General features: G+C 46.8%; 2 protein-coding genes across 2 annotated transcripts in view; one reads left to right on the top strand and one right to left on the bottom strand.

The window, feature by feature from the left end:
• Window positions 1–4,394: 4,394 nt before the first annotated feature.
• Window positions 4,395–9,828, bottom strand: LOC117897753 (transcription elongation factor SPT6-like). The gene has a single exon (XM_034806794.1). The coding sequence runs from the start codon at window positions 9,805–9,807 to the stop codon at window positions 4,489–4,491; it is 5,319 nt and encodes a 1,772-aa protein (XP_034662685.1). The 5' UTR covers window positions 9,808–9,828; the 3' UTR covers window positions 4,395–4,488.
• A 2,639-nt stretch (window positions 9,829–12,467) lies between these two features.
• Window positions 12,468–16,279, top strand: part of LOC117897427 (trophoblast glycoprotein) — a 47,985-nt gene continuing 44,173 nt past the window's right edge. The window contains exon 1 of the mRNA XM_034806265.1: window positions 12,468–13,126. The gene's annotated coding sequence lies outside the window, so the exon portion shown is untranslated. The remainder of the gene's footprint in view (window positions 13,127–16,279) is intronic.

The raw sequence follows: 16,279 nt of genomic DNA, 5'->3' as shown, positions 1-16,279 counted from the left end.
TCAGCGAGGGGAGGTGGTGCATATCTCCGCTCTCTCGCCATTCAAGTCCCGTTGGGATATTCAGTCAAGGATGGCCATGGGAATGATTAGCGGCTATCAATGCATCCAAATGTACATACAAATAATATTTATAATTATTGGATAATTGAAGGGAAATGGTTTGTGGTTTATTTCGACCCACACGGGGGGAGCTTTATAACGGAACAACAAGCCCTCCGCTCCCTTTCTTCTCCACCTTCTGGGCTTCAGTTTGGATCTCTCGTGTATTTCTCGCTCTCTCTCTCTTGCTCTTAAAGTGTGTGTCCTTGGTAATCTTCAACCATTTGTCCCGACTTCAACTAGATGAGCTTTTACAATTTTTCCCTCTCACTCGCTTCGGTTTTCAATAGTTTTTGACTTGTGGCTGTAGTGGGGAAGCAGCAGCTGGTTGTGGAGGGGGAGTGAAGAGAGAAGAGAGCGTGTAAGCAGGCCAATCAAGCTGCATGAGTGCATCGCCCAACTTCAGATGCAGCACACATACACACAGAGAGCGAGAGATTCACCGAAACACGTGTGTGGCATCATCATTAACGGTACAACTGCAAAGCGATAGTGGAAAGGGGCAGAAGACGACGTTCTCCTTTTGCTTTGTCCCTTTTTGTCGGCGTTTTACGTTTTGTCGTTTTTGTTGATTGCCTGTCTGTGGGGAGAGACAGAGAGAGAGAGAGAGAGAGAGAGGGGGAAAGGCAACGAGCCAAGCCTGTTTAAAGCTGTATGGAAACCGGAACAGAGATCGGGTCTGAGCGGAGCTTAAGAGCAGATTTGCATTTCGCCTGCCGTTTTTCAATGCAATTATGGCAGAGAGACAGCGCGAGAGAGAGAGCGAGACCAGCGTATATTTGATTTCGAATTCGATTTCGAAATCTGACTGCAATTACGTCTTCGATGAACAGTAATTGCATATTTTGTGTGCCGTGTACCGAAAATGCGTTTATCCTTTGGCCAAAAATGCAAACCTATTCTCCTTGAACTCTCACGCCCACTTTCCCTCTCTCTCTCTCTCTTTGTTTGTGTGTGCGTTCAGCAGAGCATGCATAATTCCAATGAAAATTAATTTGTTATTAGTTTGCAGCAAACACAAACACAAATCACAAGCAACAGGCGCACGGAGAAGAGAGAGGGGAAAAGTCAAAGGCAGAGGAGCAGCAGTGGCGTAACAGAGGGTGCCGTCTGGATGGGGGAAGGGAGGAGCAAAAACGTTGAAAACCAATAAGTATGGCCCGGCATAAAGATAGCCTCATTACCACCCCAGAAAAGCGCAAGAGTGAGAGGGCAAGTGTCTTGCAAAATTCACATAAAACACTAAAGAAAAAACAAATACCGAAGAATATTTCCGATTTTCGATTGCGTTTATGCCCTTCCTTCTACGACAGTTATGCGATGTGGTATTTCATATACTGTTTAAAATAAAAAGAAGTACTCGTAATGTTAAATGTTGTATGACTATGTTCGGATATTTGTACATATGTATGTACCTGTTTTCTCTGCGTTACAAACAACTTCTCACAAAAATCATAGCGTCATCTGGCGAGGGTATCCAAACAGCAGCAGCTCCAGACGAAGAAGGTGAAACGGCCAGCAAAAAATTTAAATTTAAATAAACCCGTAAATTGACTTGGCGACAGCACATAAGGAAACGTTTCCGACCCCATAAAGTATATATATTCTTGATCAGCATCAATAGCCGCGTCGATTTAGCCATGCCTGTCTGTCCGTCCGTCTGTCCGTCCGTGTCCGTCCGTCTTGTTGAGCGCCGGGTTCTCAGATACTATAAAAGCTAGAGCCACCAAATTTTGCATTTAGATGGCTGTAAGCTCTCACTGCTGCAAGTGTATTTCAAAAATGAGCCCTGCCCCCGCAAAAGGTCGAAAATCTCCCAATCTCACAATTTTGAATATGAAAGAAAACTAAAAACGCAATTCCGTAGGGAATGACCATACATATCTATCATATCACCGAATTGGAATCCGATTGGATCATTATTAGAGCCAGAATGAAGAATAATTTCCAGTGGCCAAACCCACACCGTCGTGAGACGCTATGTAGATGTAGATGTAGATGACAAAAGAAGAAAAAAAGTAAGAAATGTGAAATTTTGAAGAAAAAAAACCACTAAGGTCCAGATGTTCTACTGATTACCGGGTATAAAAGTTGTAACGCGCAAAAAGCGTCTCAAACGCCCCTCCTCCTTGTTGTTGTTGTGAAAAAATAAATGTTTGTGTGGTTCCGACTTTCAGCTTTCCTCTTTTCTCTGTATGGGGTTGGGTTACGGGAAAATATAATCTCTTTAAATAATTTATCCAAATTTTACGTATTTTTAAGAGAAAAATCAAACCGCTGGCAAGGCTCATGGAGGTACTGCTGATCAAGCGTCGCATTGGGAATTAACTGTTGCCATCATTTGCTACATTTGTCTCTGCAAAAAAAAAAACTTCTCAATGGTAGTCCTGTTCTTAGGCTTCCAAACCTCGAACGAATTAAATATCGCTTCCGAACAATACACAACAAAGCCAATAAAAATCCAGCGCCTGAAAGAAAAGTCTCTCGGCGAAGTTCCTTTCATCCGCCTCCTGCACCATCACAAATATTCACTTTAACCACTTCTCGAGAACAAAATTCATTTCTATTAGAAAAAGAAAAAAAAAACTAAACTTATTTAACTTTAAAATTTTGATTTGTATTTGTTCCGAATTATTTACATTTTACTTTAAATTTTGATTTCATTTTTGTGATGTGTATTTGTAGTGTTACTTGATGGCTTTGTTAGTGTTGTTAGTGTTGTTGGTGTTGTTGGTGTTGTTGGTGTTGTTGGTGTTGTTGGTGTTGTTGGTGTTGTTGGTGTTGTTGGTGTTGTTGGTGTTGTTGGTGTTGTTGGTGTTGTTGGTGTTGTTGGGTGTTGTTGGTGTTGTTGGTGTTGTTGGTGTTGTTGGTGTTGTTGGTGTTGTTGGTGTTGTTGGTGTTGTTGGTGTTGTTGGTGTTGTTGGTGTTGTTAGTTCCAGTGAAGACAGAAGCAGATGTGGAAACTTTTTGTTGAAGTGTAACGCAGCCTACACTGGGAATCGAACCCAGGGCCGGACACATGACAGGCAACACCTCTACCCCCTAGGCCATGTCCGGTGGCGATGAAACGGTGTCAAAAGTTCTACTTAAACTGCCTCCTCTAGGCCTACTACGTTTTTCGAAACTTCAAACTTCAAACTTGAAATTAAAAAATAAAATTGAACTTTCGAATCGAATTTTGGGCTCATGGTGGGACCAATGCGCTATAAATCTTATTCGTTGGAGTAATTTGATGAAGAAAATAAAGAAAACGAAGAAAATGAATAAAAGAAAATGTTTTTGGTATCTGCCAGGAGGCGGACCTCTGCCTCCCCGTTCCAGGATCGCTCAGTCTCTTCACCGAGCCACGAGCCAGGCTCTGAGTGAAATACCGCAAAAGGAAGCGTGGGGCGAGGGACACCCATTTGAATTATAGCTAAAACCAACGTCTGGTTGGTGGATCATTGGAAACATCCTTCGAGCTATTTTTTCCAGGCTAGAGACTCGTGGAAAAAGAGAAAAATGCTTGAAAGATAACAAATTGAGTGGCCCCGAAAAGCCTGTGGCCAAGCTGCGGGACCGATTCAAATGCAAAACCATTAAACGGGGAGGAACAAGCATCATGGCATGGGCATACTGGATCAAATCAGTAATGGATCAAGATTTTGGGTCTTCCAACCTCGACCTCAACATTTTCAACATTTATACATATTTTCAAAAATATATATTTTTATACCCCGTTCTCGAAGAGTAAATGGGGTATGTTGTATTTGTGCGGAAAAAATGTTTCTCGCAGAAGGAAGCGTTTCCGACCCCACAAAGGATAAGTTGCTTGTGTAGTGTGCGGCTCTTGGGAAGGGGGGCGAGCTCTTGGGAAGGAGCGTGTTGGCGTAAGTGATGTAGATGTAGATGACAGATAAAGAAAATATGTAAAATTTTATAAAAACCGCTAAGGAACAGATGTTGTACTGAGTACCGGGTGTAAAAGTTGTGACGCGTAAGAAGCGTCTCACACGTCCCTTCTCGTTTATTTTCAGTTCGAAAAAAATTGTTATGTATTTTATTTAAACATCATCTTAGAATTTCATTTCAGTTGACAAATTGCAGTCGCGATCAAATTGTTCGTTGAATATCGATCAATGATCGATAAGTAGATCGCTCTAAAACGATAGTCTATCGCGAATTTTTGTATTTATTTTATTTAATTTGTTGAGATAAATTATCTGTCCTTGGTTTTTGTTTTTTTATGTTCTAAAAATAGTTTAAGAGTTTTGCGGAATTAATAGTGGGACATCGGGACATCAGCCTAGTCCGAATCCCATTCCAATGCCCTTTTGAGTGTTGATTGTGGAGTGTAGCAGTTTTTTTTGTTGTAGCATTGGCATTCAGGAGGCGCCACAAGGGATCTCATTAGTTTTCATCGTAGATCGGCGTCGAATCGCCCAGATTCATGGAGTGCGGCGAGGTATTTGTGCGCGGCGTGCTACGCACCGATGCTGCTTTGCATGAGGATATGGCGGCACCAGCACCAGCTCCGCCAGTACCAGCGGCAGCACCAGCATTTCTGGTGCCCGTCGAGTACTCATTGGTGGGCGTCTTCCCAGAGACGCTGTACCCAAGGTTAATTCCTAGACCCATATTCATATCCAAGCCCATATTCATGCCCATTCCCATCGCCGTTCGCTGCGCCTGCTGCTGTAGTGGAGGCCTACGGCGCGCCCAAGAGTGGTTGGACAGCTGCCAGTCGAGGCTCTCTTTGGCACGTTGCTGCTGGCCACCACCCATATCATAATAGTTCCTTGGGGAGCCGCCACTCCCACTCCCATTGTGTCCATGACGATGGCGCATCTGCTGGTTGCTCGATGACTGTGAACTTGGGCTGGGTACATTGTAGCCGTAGCGTGGCGTCTGTAAGGCATGCGGCGTGTGCGGCGTGATGAACGGCGTCTGGCTGCTGGGCGTGTAAGGGGTGTTGATCGCGGCACGGCCAAACGATGGCGTCGCTGAGGTGCCATGGTGTGCAGCGGCCGCTGCAGCAGAGCAGGATGAGGCGTAACCGCCACCGCCGCCAATGGAATGCGATATGGAGTAGGCACTGGAGCCACTGCCACGTATGTCCGAGCTGCTCATGCCGCTGCGCGGTGTGCCCCCGGACACGCTGCCCACAACGCTGCACGTTATGCTGTAGGGCCCTGCAGAGGATCCTCCTCCGCCAGAGTTGTGTGTGGCCAAAGGCGGTCGCATACCATGCATGGGTGTGTTGATTGCCGGCGAGGCGGTGGGATCCAGCCAATGCTCCTTGAACCAACGCAACAGACTGTCGACGGAATGAAAGACCAGGCCGCGAAAGCGATAGCCCTCGGGCATCACGGTCACATACTCGGTGCACACCTTGGTCCTGGGCAGATACGAGAGGAGGAATTTCCCCGGTATGCTCTTCGAGGCGGTAAACAAATAGTGAATCTTCTTGGGATCCTTGGCCTTCTCGTCGCGCAGCAGCTGCTCCATAAACTCACGCTCATTGCCATTCGCTGGCGTGGCATTCTTCTTGTAGTATTTATACTCGATGAGATCGCGGGCGGCAGCGGCCATGGGATTGATGTAGCGGGCGACTATCTCATCGAGATCTTCATACTCATCGGTGCCGATATAGAGGCGGCGCCCCAGACTGTAGTCGTTCTCCTTGCCCTCCTCCCGCACATCGATGTGCTGGTAAGTGTCGTCGGTCACCTTCCATGTGGCTGTCAAGTGGGCCGCCGATTTGCTGCTGGGCCGCAGCGCCACCTCGCCCTGATCGGCCTCCGCCAGTATGGCAATGACCTCGGCATAGGACTTGTTGTAGAAGCACGGATGAGCAATCACACGTCGCGCATAGGTCTTGCCCTTGAGGGCCTTGGCCTTGGCCATGGCATCCATCACCTTGCGATTGTCGAGCTCCTTCGTGACAAAATCATAGAAGGCATCGCGTCGCGGCCGCCACAGGCTATACACGTCCATCAGGTCAGCCGTCTTTGAGGAGCAGTCTACGGAGAAGCGCTCAATATCGATCTTGATTATCCGCACATGGATCATCTGGGAAACACGGACACGCTCCTCGGGGTTGCGCACTTGCTTGTCGGACAGATTCTTGATGTGTATGAAGCCGGGCAGGTGATTATCCAGCCGTATTCTCACACCCGAGGCCTGGCCGGGACAGGAGTTGGCATCGAAGTGATGCCACACGTCCGACAACTCGGGGAAGTCGTCCTTGTGGCAGAAGGGGCACTGCCAGCTGCCCGTGCTCTCAATGCGCACGGGATTGGCATTGTCCAGCTGCTCGCCCTGGGGCCGGCGATAGGTGAAGCCCGTGACCATGGCCAACACGCATTTGCCCACGTACAAGGAGTCGGGCGTCTCCTTGGTGAGGAGTTCGAAGAGCTCCTCAGCGCTGTGCTTCTGGTAGGGAGAACGATTGTCCTTGTACAGGCAACTCAGCTCGTTGCGGATGTCATACAGTGTGATGCTCTTGCTGCCGAAGCCCTGACGCTCCAGTTCGACGGAAAATGCATCCAGATCGAGATCCTTGAGACGCTCCGGCGACTCGAGTATCTCCTCGATGGCACGCGCCGGATTGGTCTCCTCATCATCGTACTCCATCGCATCAATGGCCATTTTTCGGGCCCACTCGTACGTCTCCGGATGGACGCGCGAGCCATCCAACAACTCCACATACGCCTCCGTGCTGTCGCCCAGCGAACTGGTGTCGATCTTGATGAAGCCGCTGCAATTGACGAACACCTTCGGCCCCAAATGGCAGGCGGTGACCAGCTGCGTGCGATTCTCCAGCCGCTGGTTGCTCTGCTTCAGGAGTTTAAGCAGCGCCTGGCCCTTGCGCGGCCCCAGACCGCACGTGTACTGCAGGAGGTTGACGGTGCGCGAATTCTGGACCATCATATTGATGTCCAGGCCCACCGCGCTCGTGCGATTGATAAACTCCAGGCTGAGATACTCCAGCAGCATATCGCGTGGCACGCGCTCCTGCAGCGGATGGTAGCGCAGGCACAAAATCTCATCTTCGGCATCGCACAGCTGCGAGTATTCCACCAGCGGATCCTGCATTTTGCGGGCCAGCGAAACGGCCTGCTTCAGCAGTGGCGGATACTCCCTGAAGTCCGCCTCACCCTTCTTTGAGTTTGCATAGATTTTGGCCAGTTTGTTGTCGATGATCTCCACCTCGATGGGCGGAAACTGCTCGGTGGTCTCCAGGTCTTTGAGTATGTCCTGGATGTCCGTCTGGATCATTTGGGCTTCCCTCGACTCCGCACCAATCACCACAATGTGGGGCTTCTTTATTTTGACGAAATCCGACAGCTTGCGGAGATCCGCGAGCTTCAGGGCCTTCTCCTCGGCATTGTGCGACTTCTTGCGCTTGAGGATGTTCGGTAGACGCAGATAATCGGAGATATCCCCCTCGACCGTGGTCACCGCACAGAAGGCGGCCACCGTTTGATCCGGATCGTAGGCCAATCCGAGCACTCGGATGCCCCTCAATGTGCTCCAGTCATCGTTTTGGTAGTCCTGCGGCAGCTCTGGCTTGTAGGGGGCCACCTTGATCCATTTGTGCAGCTTGGCGGTGCAGGAGCGCAGCACAAACTGTTGCGCCTCCTCGTGCAGGGTGGTTCTCAGCTCTTTGATGAGGTCCGGGATCACCCATTTTTGTAGGGCCAGCTGCACGCACTCCGCTCGCAGAGCATTCCATTCAAGGACATGCTTGGAGAACTGATCGAGATTGTAGAGGGCCTTCGCCTCCTCCACATAGTCACCGGGTGGGCCATTGGCCTTGGCATTGCCCTCAAACGCCTCCAGGAAGGTGATCTCCAGCAGCTTCTCCTCCTCGGCCATCATCAGCTTGATGAACTGATCGCCAAAGAGATCGCCCACCGGCTTCTTGGCCACATACTTCATCGAATACACCGGAGAGTTCTCATCAATCTGGGCCATGCCGTGCTTTGTGGGCCTGATGTTGATACGCGCTCGATCAAAGTACACCTCGCGCATGGTCTTGCGGAGCAGTGGCTCGTGGGCCAGCTGTCGGGCGACCACATACTTGGCCGCATGCATCACCTCATCGGTGGTCGCGAAGCGCGGCGAAAGATACTGCTGGGCCAGCTCCAGAGGTCCCAAGCTCTCCTGTGTGACCTCGTTTCGCTGGTAATTGTCGCGCAGATTCTCCGCAAACTGTTCGGGCGTGAGGCCAAAGTGTTTGGCAAAGCCACAGATGCCAGCCTTGCGGTACACCGCATAGGGACTGCTGTTGGGCGCCTGCTTTAGCTGTTCGTCCGGCAGCATCAGTTCCACATCATCGCCATTCTCAGCTGCGGCTGCCCTACGCCGCTGTTCGGCCTGCATTTTGGGCAGTTCGTGTGAATAGTTGAGCAGAAAGTACATGTGCACGTCCTTCAGCTCCTCCATGGTCTGGGCATCGTTGAGCCGCTCAAAATCGCCGTCCAGCACGAGCCGTACATCGTCGCGCAGGGGCTTATCCATCTGGAACTGTCGCATCTTCTCGAAGAGCACTCTCAGCTTCCGCTTGCGCTCATTCAGCTGGCACCAGCGCTCATCAAAGTAGTAGACTTTCCACAGATCATCGATATTCAGTTCGGGCATCACGTACTCCTTTCGATAGAAGGCAATGAATGGCACCTCCAGCTGCTGGTTACGTACAAACCCTAGGGTCTGCTTGATCTTCTTTATGGCCGAGGGTGGCTGGCGCATCTTCTCACGATTGTCGGCCTTCTCCGGCTCGGAGACGGTGTTCTTGCAGAACGCATACTGATAGATCCAATCGGCCTCCTCGTCCAGCTCCATCGAACCCGCGGGTACGGGCGTTACGGGCACCTGTCGCAGCTGCATGCGCTCGGGCATGTCTCTTTTGCGTATCTCATTGTCGAGATCTGTGAAGTGGCCGCGCTTCAGTTCGCTCGGTTCGTAAATGTCGAAGATTGTCTTCTTGGCGACCTTCTTTTTGAGGGCCTTCTTCTTTTTCACACGATGATCATCGCCGCCGGCCACTTCATCCTCGTACTCATCCTCCTCGTATATGGAGAAATCATCATAATCAAAGTCCACACCAAAAATCTCCTGACCCTCTAGCAGTGATGCATCTGTAAATATGGGACGCCTCTTCTTCTTTTTCTCGGCAATGGGACGGCCATTGTCATCCACAATAAAATCATCGGCATCTGACTCGGTATCCTCTTCGTCAAAGGCATCCGCCTCGCCATGCCGAAGACTGCGCTCGCTGCGATGCTCAACGCTCTCATCGTTTCCATCAAACAATTGTTCGGCAATCTGTTCGCGGGCCAAACCCACGTCCACATGCTGCTCCTCGCCATCGCTTTCGTTGTCATAAATACGTCTCAGACGCTTGAAGCGCTTACGTCTCTCAACCTTGACTCCCAGATTCTCTTCAATCAGATCGTAATCATCATCCTCGAGGCGATCATCGAGATCATCATCCTGGCGTTTCTTTCGCTTCTTGCCACTGCCACCGCCTTCGTCCTCCTCAATGGGTCTGTCATCGATTAAATCTTGAAGCTCCTCTCGCAGCCGTTCTTCGTCATCTTCCTCCTCCTCCTCGCTGCTGTCAGATAAAACGGCTTTCAGCTTTTTTATCTTCTTCCTTTCAGTTAGATCCAGTTCCTCTTCTTCCTCTGTTTCCACGGCCTCAAAGTCCAAAAACTCCGACATTCTTAATCAATTCAAAAATTAAACTAGTTTTCTAGTTGCTTAAAAACGAATACGACTAAGTAAAGCCAAAACTTATTTTCAGTGTCACAATTGTCACATACAAAAAAAATACTAGACGTAGGGGAGTATGACCATGTAAGAAATATGTATTTTTGATTTGACCGGAGTTGGCAGTCCGAAATAGACTCCGACAAGAGATGAAGTGTGCGCGTAAAAAAGCAAAAATTGGTGTTTTCTGGAATCTTTTGGACGACAAAGAATTTGGACGCCGATCGACAGTATGGTCCATAGAGTAGGATCAACATGGTCCTGCGAATGACAATTCGGTCGTTCGAGCCGGATAACACAACCCCTGCCTCTTTGTTAGGTGAGTTAGTAACAGTGGTTACAACCGGATTACACTGGCGACAACAATGGTTATGGTCTCGTGACCGTAGTCCAGCTTTGCTTCCGACTCCTGCGGTTTTATTATCCAAATTTAAGTTATCCATCTTGATCCCACGAGTGCGGCGCTGGGCGTCACACTTCCCCATCCTTTCCTATGGGCGCGTTGTAGGTGGGGCCTTCTTTTTGGTTGGCCGTGAACCATTTGCCGATGCTTACGTGCCCGGTTCGTCCAATCTTCACCCAGCAATTTTGCGCTTGTTGTGTTCCCCGTCGTATCTTGAACCTTTTTTGTTTGTGGGCGCATCGGTCGGCACTCCGATTCATTATCAATGTGATGTGGGCTTTGTCTGGGATGGTGGGCGTCTGTCGGTGCCGAGATCTAGGATGTCGACGTCTTTTTCCTCCTCCTCCACCTGTTCTGCTCAGCTGATCGATATTGGCCTCTGTATTGGAGTTGTGGGTGTGTGTCGGTTTGCCCAGCTGACTCGTTTTTTTCCTCTGTTTGACGCTGCTTCGAGTTGTTGCTGCTGGTCCCTTTTTCTCCGTCGCCTGGTCTGCCATCCGCTTCTTTGATGGGGCCGTCACCTTGGTGTTAGACACCCTCATTCTGGCTCCCGTTGCTTTTGGTGCCACCACCACTATTGTCCTCTTTCCCTCGGCTTGTTTGGCCAGCATCCTCTCCTTGAACTTCTTCGCCGACAGATCGAATTTTTTTTCCATGTCTCTTTTGTGTCTTCTTGCTGGTGATTATCTGCTTCGGGGCTCCTTCTCGTGCTAGTGTTTTCTCGTGGAACGCCGTTAAAAAAGAATCAGCTGTTGCCCATGAAGCAACTATACAAGGAGGTCTAGTCGGAAAATTAAGGGAAACGTAACAATGCTGTCAATAAGTGCGAGTGAAGGGGCTCCGCGCTGTAAATGTGAGTGAAACTACAATGGAGTGTGCTGATTAACCCTTTGATGGCATGGGGTTTAAAATTGCCCATTGCAAGATCAGGAGTTGAAGTTTTCTTTAATACTTTGAATTTTAATAATTTACTACTTGAAAGTAGTCGTTACTATTCTTTTTTAATATTTACCTGTTTTCTTAGGCTCTTAATTCTAAAATAAATTGTAACTTTCTTGCTGCAAAAAATAAAATATCATAATGTGCGTAGGGAAGGGTTAACAAAATTTGTCCGCGCCCAACCTTCCGCGTCGACAAGCACTGAACGTTAAGGGGAAATGACACGACGAACGCTGCCGACGACGGGCCCTCCTTATATAATTTCTTCATGGGTCAGCGGAAAACATACCACAAAACCAGCCGATTTAAGACTAAAATACCGAAGCAAATAAAAGAATAAGTCTATCTTCTGTTGACAGAAACAAGAGACAAGGAAGGAAACACGCGACACATGCGCATAAGGATTAGAAAAGAGCATTAATTGAAGACGGTTCAAAACTTATTAATACAGTCGCACGAAAACTGAATATATAGATATTTTAATTGATTAATCTTATACTCGGAACCCATTCTATCAATTTATAAGGAGATAAAACATGTTTGTGGAATTTCCTTTCGTCGGAACAGACTTATCCAATAATGCGGTGCCATATTCACACTGAAATAACACACTCCTCCTGATTTCATACAAAATTTGACTTATCAAATTCAGTGTGCCCAGTTTAATCAAATGTACTGGGCACAGAGCGATATAAATGGCACTTTCAGATGCCAGAAAATTTAGCGCATCTGAGTACTGGGCTTCATATCAGCAGCTTTATATCAGCAAGGTATGGCATGGCAGACCAGGACTGACAGAAGAAAGACTCTTTTCGGAGTATTCTGCTTCTTTAATCGCTTCTCTTCCTTTGCCGCTGCTTCTTACTTTTGAACACTTTTTACCTAATAAATCCATTCCATGCCCACTGTAGCCAAACTTCGGTAAAATGCTGATAGAAACATGCTGCTAGAAACTCATTCATGCAACGCAAAACTGAGAATGAGAGGTAACTTTGGTAAGGTATGGACAATTCAGAAAAACGACCCAACAACATTATAAAGCTCCTACGAACCACACCTTTCCGTGTTTGATCAAAAATATGCTATGCATATGAATTTTTAGAGTGGATTTTACTTTGCGTGCGTTGAATTGTCTTGGCCATTTCGCCTGTTGTCCATACCTTTCATTTGGCTTGCCTGCAAAACGTGTTTTAGCAACATGTGGCTAGACATTATTTCTTCAGCACCGGCAACATTTGAAACGGGGGCTTTTTCGCCCCAAATGAAACCCCAATCGGCAGCCAATGCAAACGGTTAATGTCGAATTGTTAGTGAAGTTGTAATGAAAACAAACCGCGAAAACAGACACAACAAGCAACTGGTGTTATTAACAAGAAAATATATAAAGTTCGACTCGAAACTTGCTCCGCGGACAGCAGAACAAAATGTTTTTGTTTGTGAATTCAGAAATCGGAATCTGAATCGTCGTTAAGTCGCGCCGCTGTGTTACCGCCTTGACCGCCCACCCGGCACCGTCCCCCTTCCAGAGCCCCTTCAGCAACCTAGCCTACCCACTGTCCAACTGTTCAACCGTCCAACGCTGACGCCGACGCCTACGCGCGCGACAAGTGAAGCGCACAGGTATTTGTGTTTGCATTGTGTTTGTGTGTTTTCAGTGCCTAGTTCCGTGTATGTGATTTTCCTTTTGTTTGCTGCCCAATGGTTGGTCTTAATTGAATGCTAGGTTGCACTCGCTAAAAGTATTGCGAAAAAGGCAATTGAAAAACACCATATTCGAAAAAAGGTACAAAACCAATAGCCATAAACACACACACTTCGATAAGAAGAGCAGAGCAGATCAGTGGCGGAGAAGCAGAAACAACGTCAAGAAGCACATAAAAACCAGTTTTCGAGCAGAAGCAGCAGCGCAGTCGCAGCGGCCCAACTGAGGTGAGTATTTGCATGTGTGCGTGTGTGCATGAGACAAAGTCGGAGCCGCCCGCCCACATACCTGAAGCTCCGCTCCATCCAAGGTGTGCTTTGAGCAGGGTGATGCATTTCGGATCTCAGTAGAGAGCTCATCTCTGGGAATATGCTCAGATGGCAATTTACAATTTTCCTCTAATAACACTGTGCCTTGCCTTACCCCACTGACAACTTGTTGAAGCCTTCCACCATTTCACTCAATTGTCACAAGCAGATTCCGAAAAGTTTAATTTGAGTTTTTAGTACCTCTGAAAATTTATATTATTTCCAAAATAAACGAGAAAAAACGAAACGAAACAACATCGAAACAACTTTGAGAAAATGCCAGTAAACTAAACTAATTTGCACAGTTTTGCGTTTGACAAACTTTGTCTCTCCAGCTTGCAGTCTTTCTCTTTTTTTCTCACTCTCTTGCTCTTTGTTGACAAAAAACTCATTTCGAGAAGAGGCAGCACTAAAAACAACAGCAACTAAAATCAGAAAGAGCTCTCAGATTATGTTGATACTGGACGTTTTAGATACCCTAGAAAACTCGAACTTATCTATGGCTTGCATCTTCTATGTAGCTTCCGCAGACTACCTCACTTCGTTTTTTTTCGTTTCCAGCTTTCGATGATGCCGATCATACCCTTTTTCTGCAATGGGTACAACAAACGAATAATAAAACACACACAAAAAAGAGCTCCCAAAAAGTTTTTAATTGTCAACTTTAAGCCGATGCCGAAAGACCCGAAAGTCAGGAACAGACACGAGACACAAGAGTGAAAAAGAGTTGAGGAGGGGAAGTGCTGTGGAGAAGACAACAATTAGTGTGGGAGAAGTAGAGGGTGGAGAGGGAGAGGAGTGACGACAGCAGACGAAGTTTTTTTTGGCGGGGCTTCCACTTCCTATTCCTCCTTTGCATTTGCTTTACGGGGGAGAAACAATCACTAATTGAAATTTAGGGTTTCCCGCTCTCACAACTCCCTCCCTTCCTCCTTCGTTTTCTATTCTTTCTACGGAATTGTAATGTTTAATGTTCTGTGTGGAACATTTGTTGCCTTTTGGGTTATTTATGCAACAACTACAGTGGTACTTGTATTGGCAGTCAGGGAAATTCAATTGAGAAATGGTAATTAGAGTTTTTCCTTTGCTGCTGTACTTTCTGTTAACTTCAAGTCTTTACATTAGTCCCTTTTTGCTCTTTAGTTGTTTGTGTTTTCCCGTTTTTCCGTTGAAAGTAATTTTACCCTACTTTCAACCACAGCTTTTCCTGAGGAAAACGTTCGGTTGTCTAAGCAAACTTTAGTTTCTGTATTTTCATTCACTTTCCCCATAAATGTCCCAACTTAAATCATTTTGTTACACATTTCAGCCTTAAGCTACCTTGAGTTAAAGCTGCTTCTCCCCTTTCCTTTCTACCTTCTCCTTTGTCCTATCTTCTGCTGGTGCCATAAATGTAACTTTGTATCTGGGAATCCCTATATCATTCTCATATTTTCCACTTTTCCTCTGGGGAAAATGGGTTTCCCCACTGATTATAATTTGTTTTCTGCTGCGGCTGCTGCAGCCCTCCATTTGCTGTTGCATCATTTTGCTGTTGCGCTCGTATTTCATAGTTTGCCTCAATTACAAGTCCACTGACTGGTATCCTGCATCTATTGTTATCAGCAGCAGATCCTGCATGGGAGTGGGAGGAGCACTCCTTTGACGGGAAACTTTTGTTTTTCAGGCCATTTTTCATTTACTTTCGTTAGGCGACGCACAAATTAAAAGTTTCCTTCATGCAACACGAGCGACAGCAGCAGCAGTAGCAGCAGGAGGTACAGGATAAAGGGAGGCGCTAGGATATAGCTAGGGGATCTCCCTTTCCCCATATTTTTATATATTTTCTATCGCTTCCATGAAAACTTTGTCCTAGAGACCCTAAAAAGTCCACAACTTTCGCTGGGGACTCTGCTCTTGAGTCCCATTCCCCTTCTGCTGGTCCTCCTTCTCCTCCACCTCACAGACAACACTTTCTCTGGGCCAAATATTTGGCATAGATTGTTCCCAGGAAGAGTGGAGGAAGCGGCGGGAGACCCTCCTAATTTGCATGCAAAAATTCTCAAATAATAATATACATCAGAGATCCATAGAGAGGACACACAAACACACACACGTGGATGGAGCTTCCTTTTGGGAGTTGTATCTGTGTATAGAGAGCGTCTATGAAGTGCACATCTGTGTGGATGTGTGGATGTGTGTGTGTGTGTGTGTGTCTAAGGGATGCCTTTCGGTGACAGTTTATAATTTCAATCAGTGTCACATTCGTGACAAGTTGTTTTATGTTTTATTGCCGTCTGCTGCCTGCCACATGCCCCAAAAAGCTGCAGGAATTTCCCTTGGAAACCCAACTCTTCTGCTTCTCTCCTCTGTGCCCCTCTAGAATTGCTGGAAATTCATTTTGTGGCAAGGATTTCTATGTGTTTTTGCATGAAATATTTGCTTCTAATTATTTCCGAAGGAAATGCGCAATAAAAACCTGGAAATTGCAACAAATCCGAGTATCTCTGCATATTTACGGACGAATGAATAAGTTTTGACTTTTCTGAATTTGCAGAGGCAGAGAAAGAGACGCAGACAGAACCATGCATGGTGTATGAGAGATTGACAGAAAGAGAGATAAATCCACCAGGGACCTATCTACCTCTTCTATCTTTATTTTGGCAGCATACACTGATAGATACACTCATGCATTCATTCACTCGTACGGGGAACGTCGTATTTTGTTTAGTTTTGTGGCTTTGTGTGGACAGTCTGTCTTGTGGATGGATGGATGATTGCTGCAACGAATAGGACACACACACACTATTGTGTGGCAATATTGTTATTTTTTTAAGGAGTCCACTCTGGTGGCTGGGGAGAGAATGCTGACTGTAATAAGTCCAAAACGGAGCCAAATTTGTTACAGAAGTTTCCATTATAATATCGAAATAAATGGGCTATTCCTTTATAATCCCATTAAACCTTAAATTAAAGTATTTTCCCCTCATTTTCTTGAGCTTTGAGAGGAAAATCTCAGCCTTAAATCGTATTTTCTCTCCTGTAATTAATTCAAGACACAAATGCCCCTTCCCAATGAGGGAATTTCCCTCA

The sequence above is a fragment of the Drosophila subobscura genome, chromosome O (assembly GCF_008121235.1).
Source record: "Drosophila subobscura isolate 14011-0131.10 chromosome O, UCBerk_Dsub_1.0, whole genome shotgun sequence".
In the NCBI taxonomy this organism is placed as follows: Eukaryota; Metazoa; Arthropoda; class Insecta; order Diptera; family Drosophilidae; genus Drosophila; species Drosophila subobscura.
Note: the sequence above shows the minus strand (reverse complement) of the source record. Positions and strands in the feature narration are given on the sequence as shown.

Coding starts and splice junctions, on each gene's coding strand:
- LOC117897753 (XM_034806794.1), bottom strand. CDS start 9,807: ATGTCGGAGTTTTTGGACTTTGAGGCCGTGGAAACAGAGGAAGAAGAG.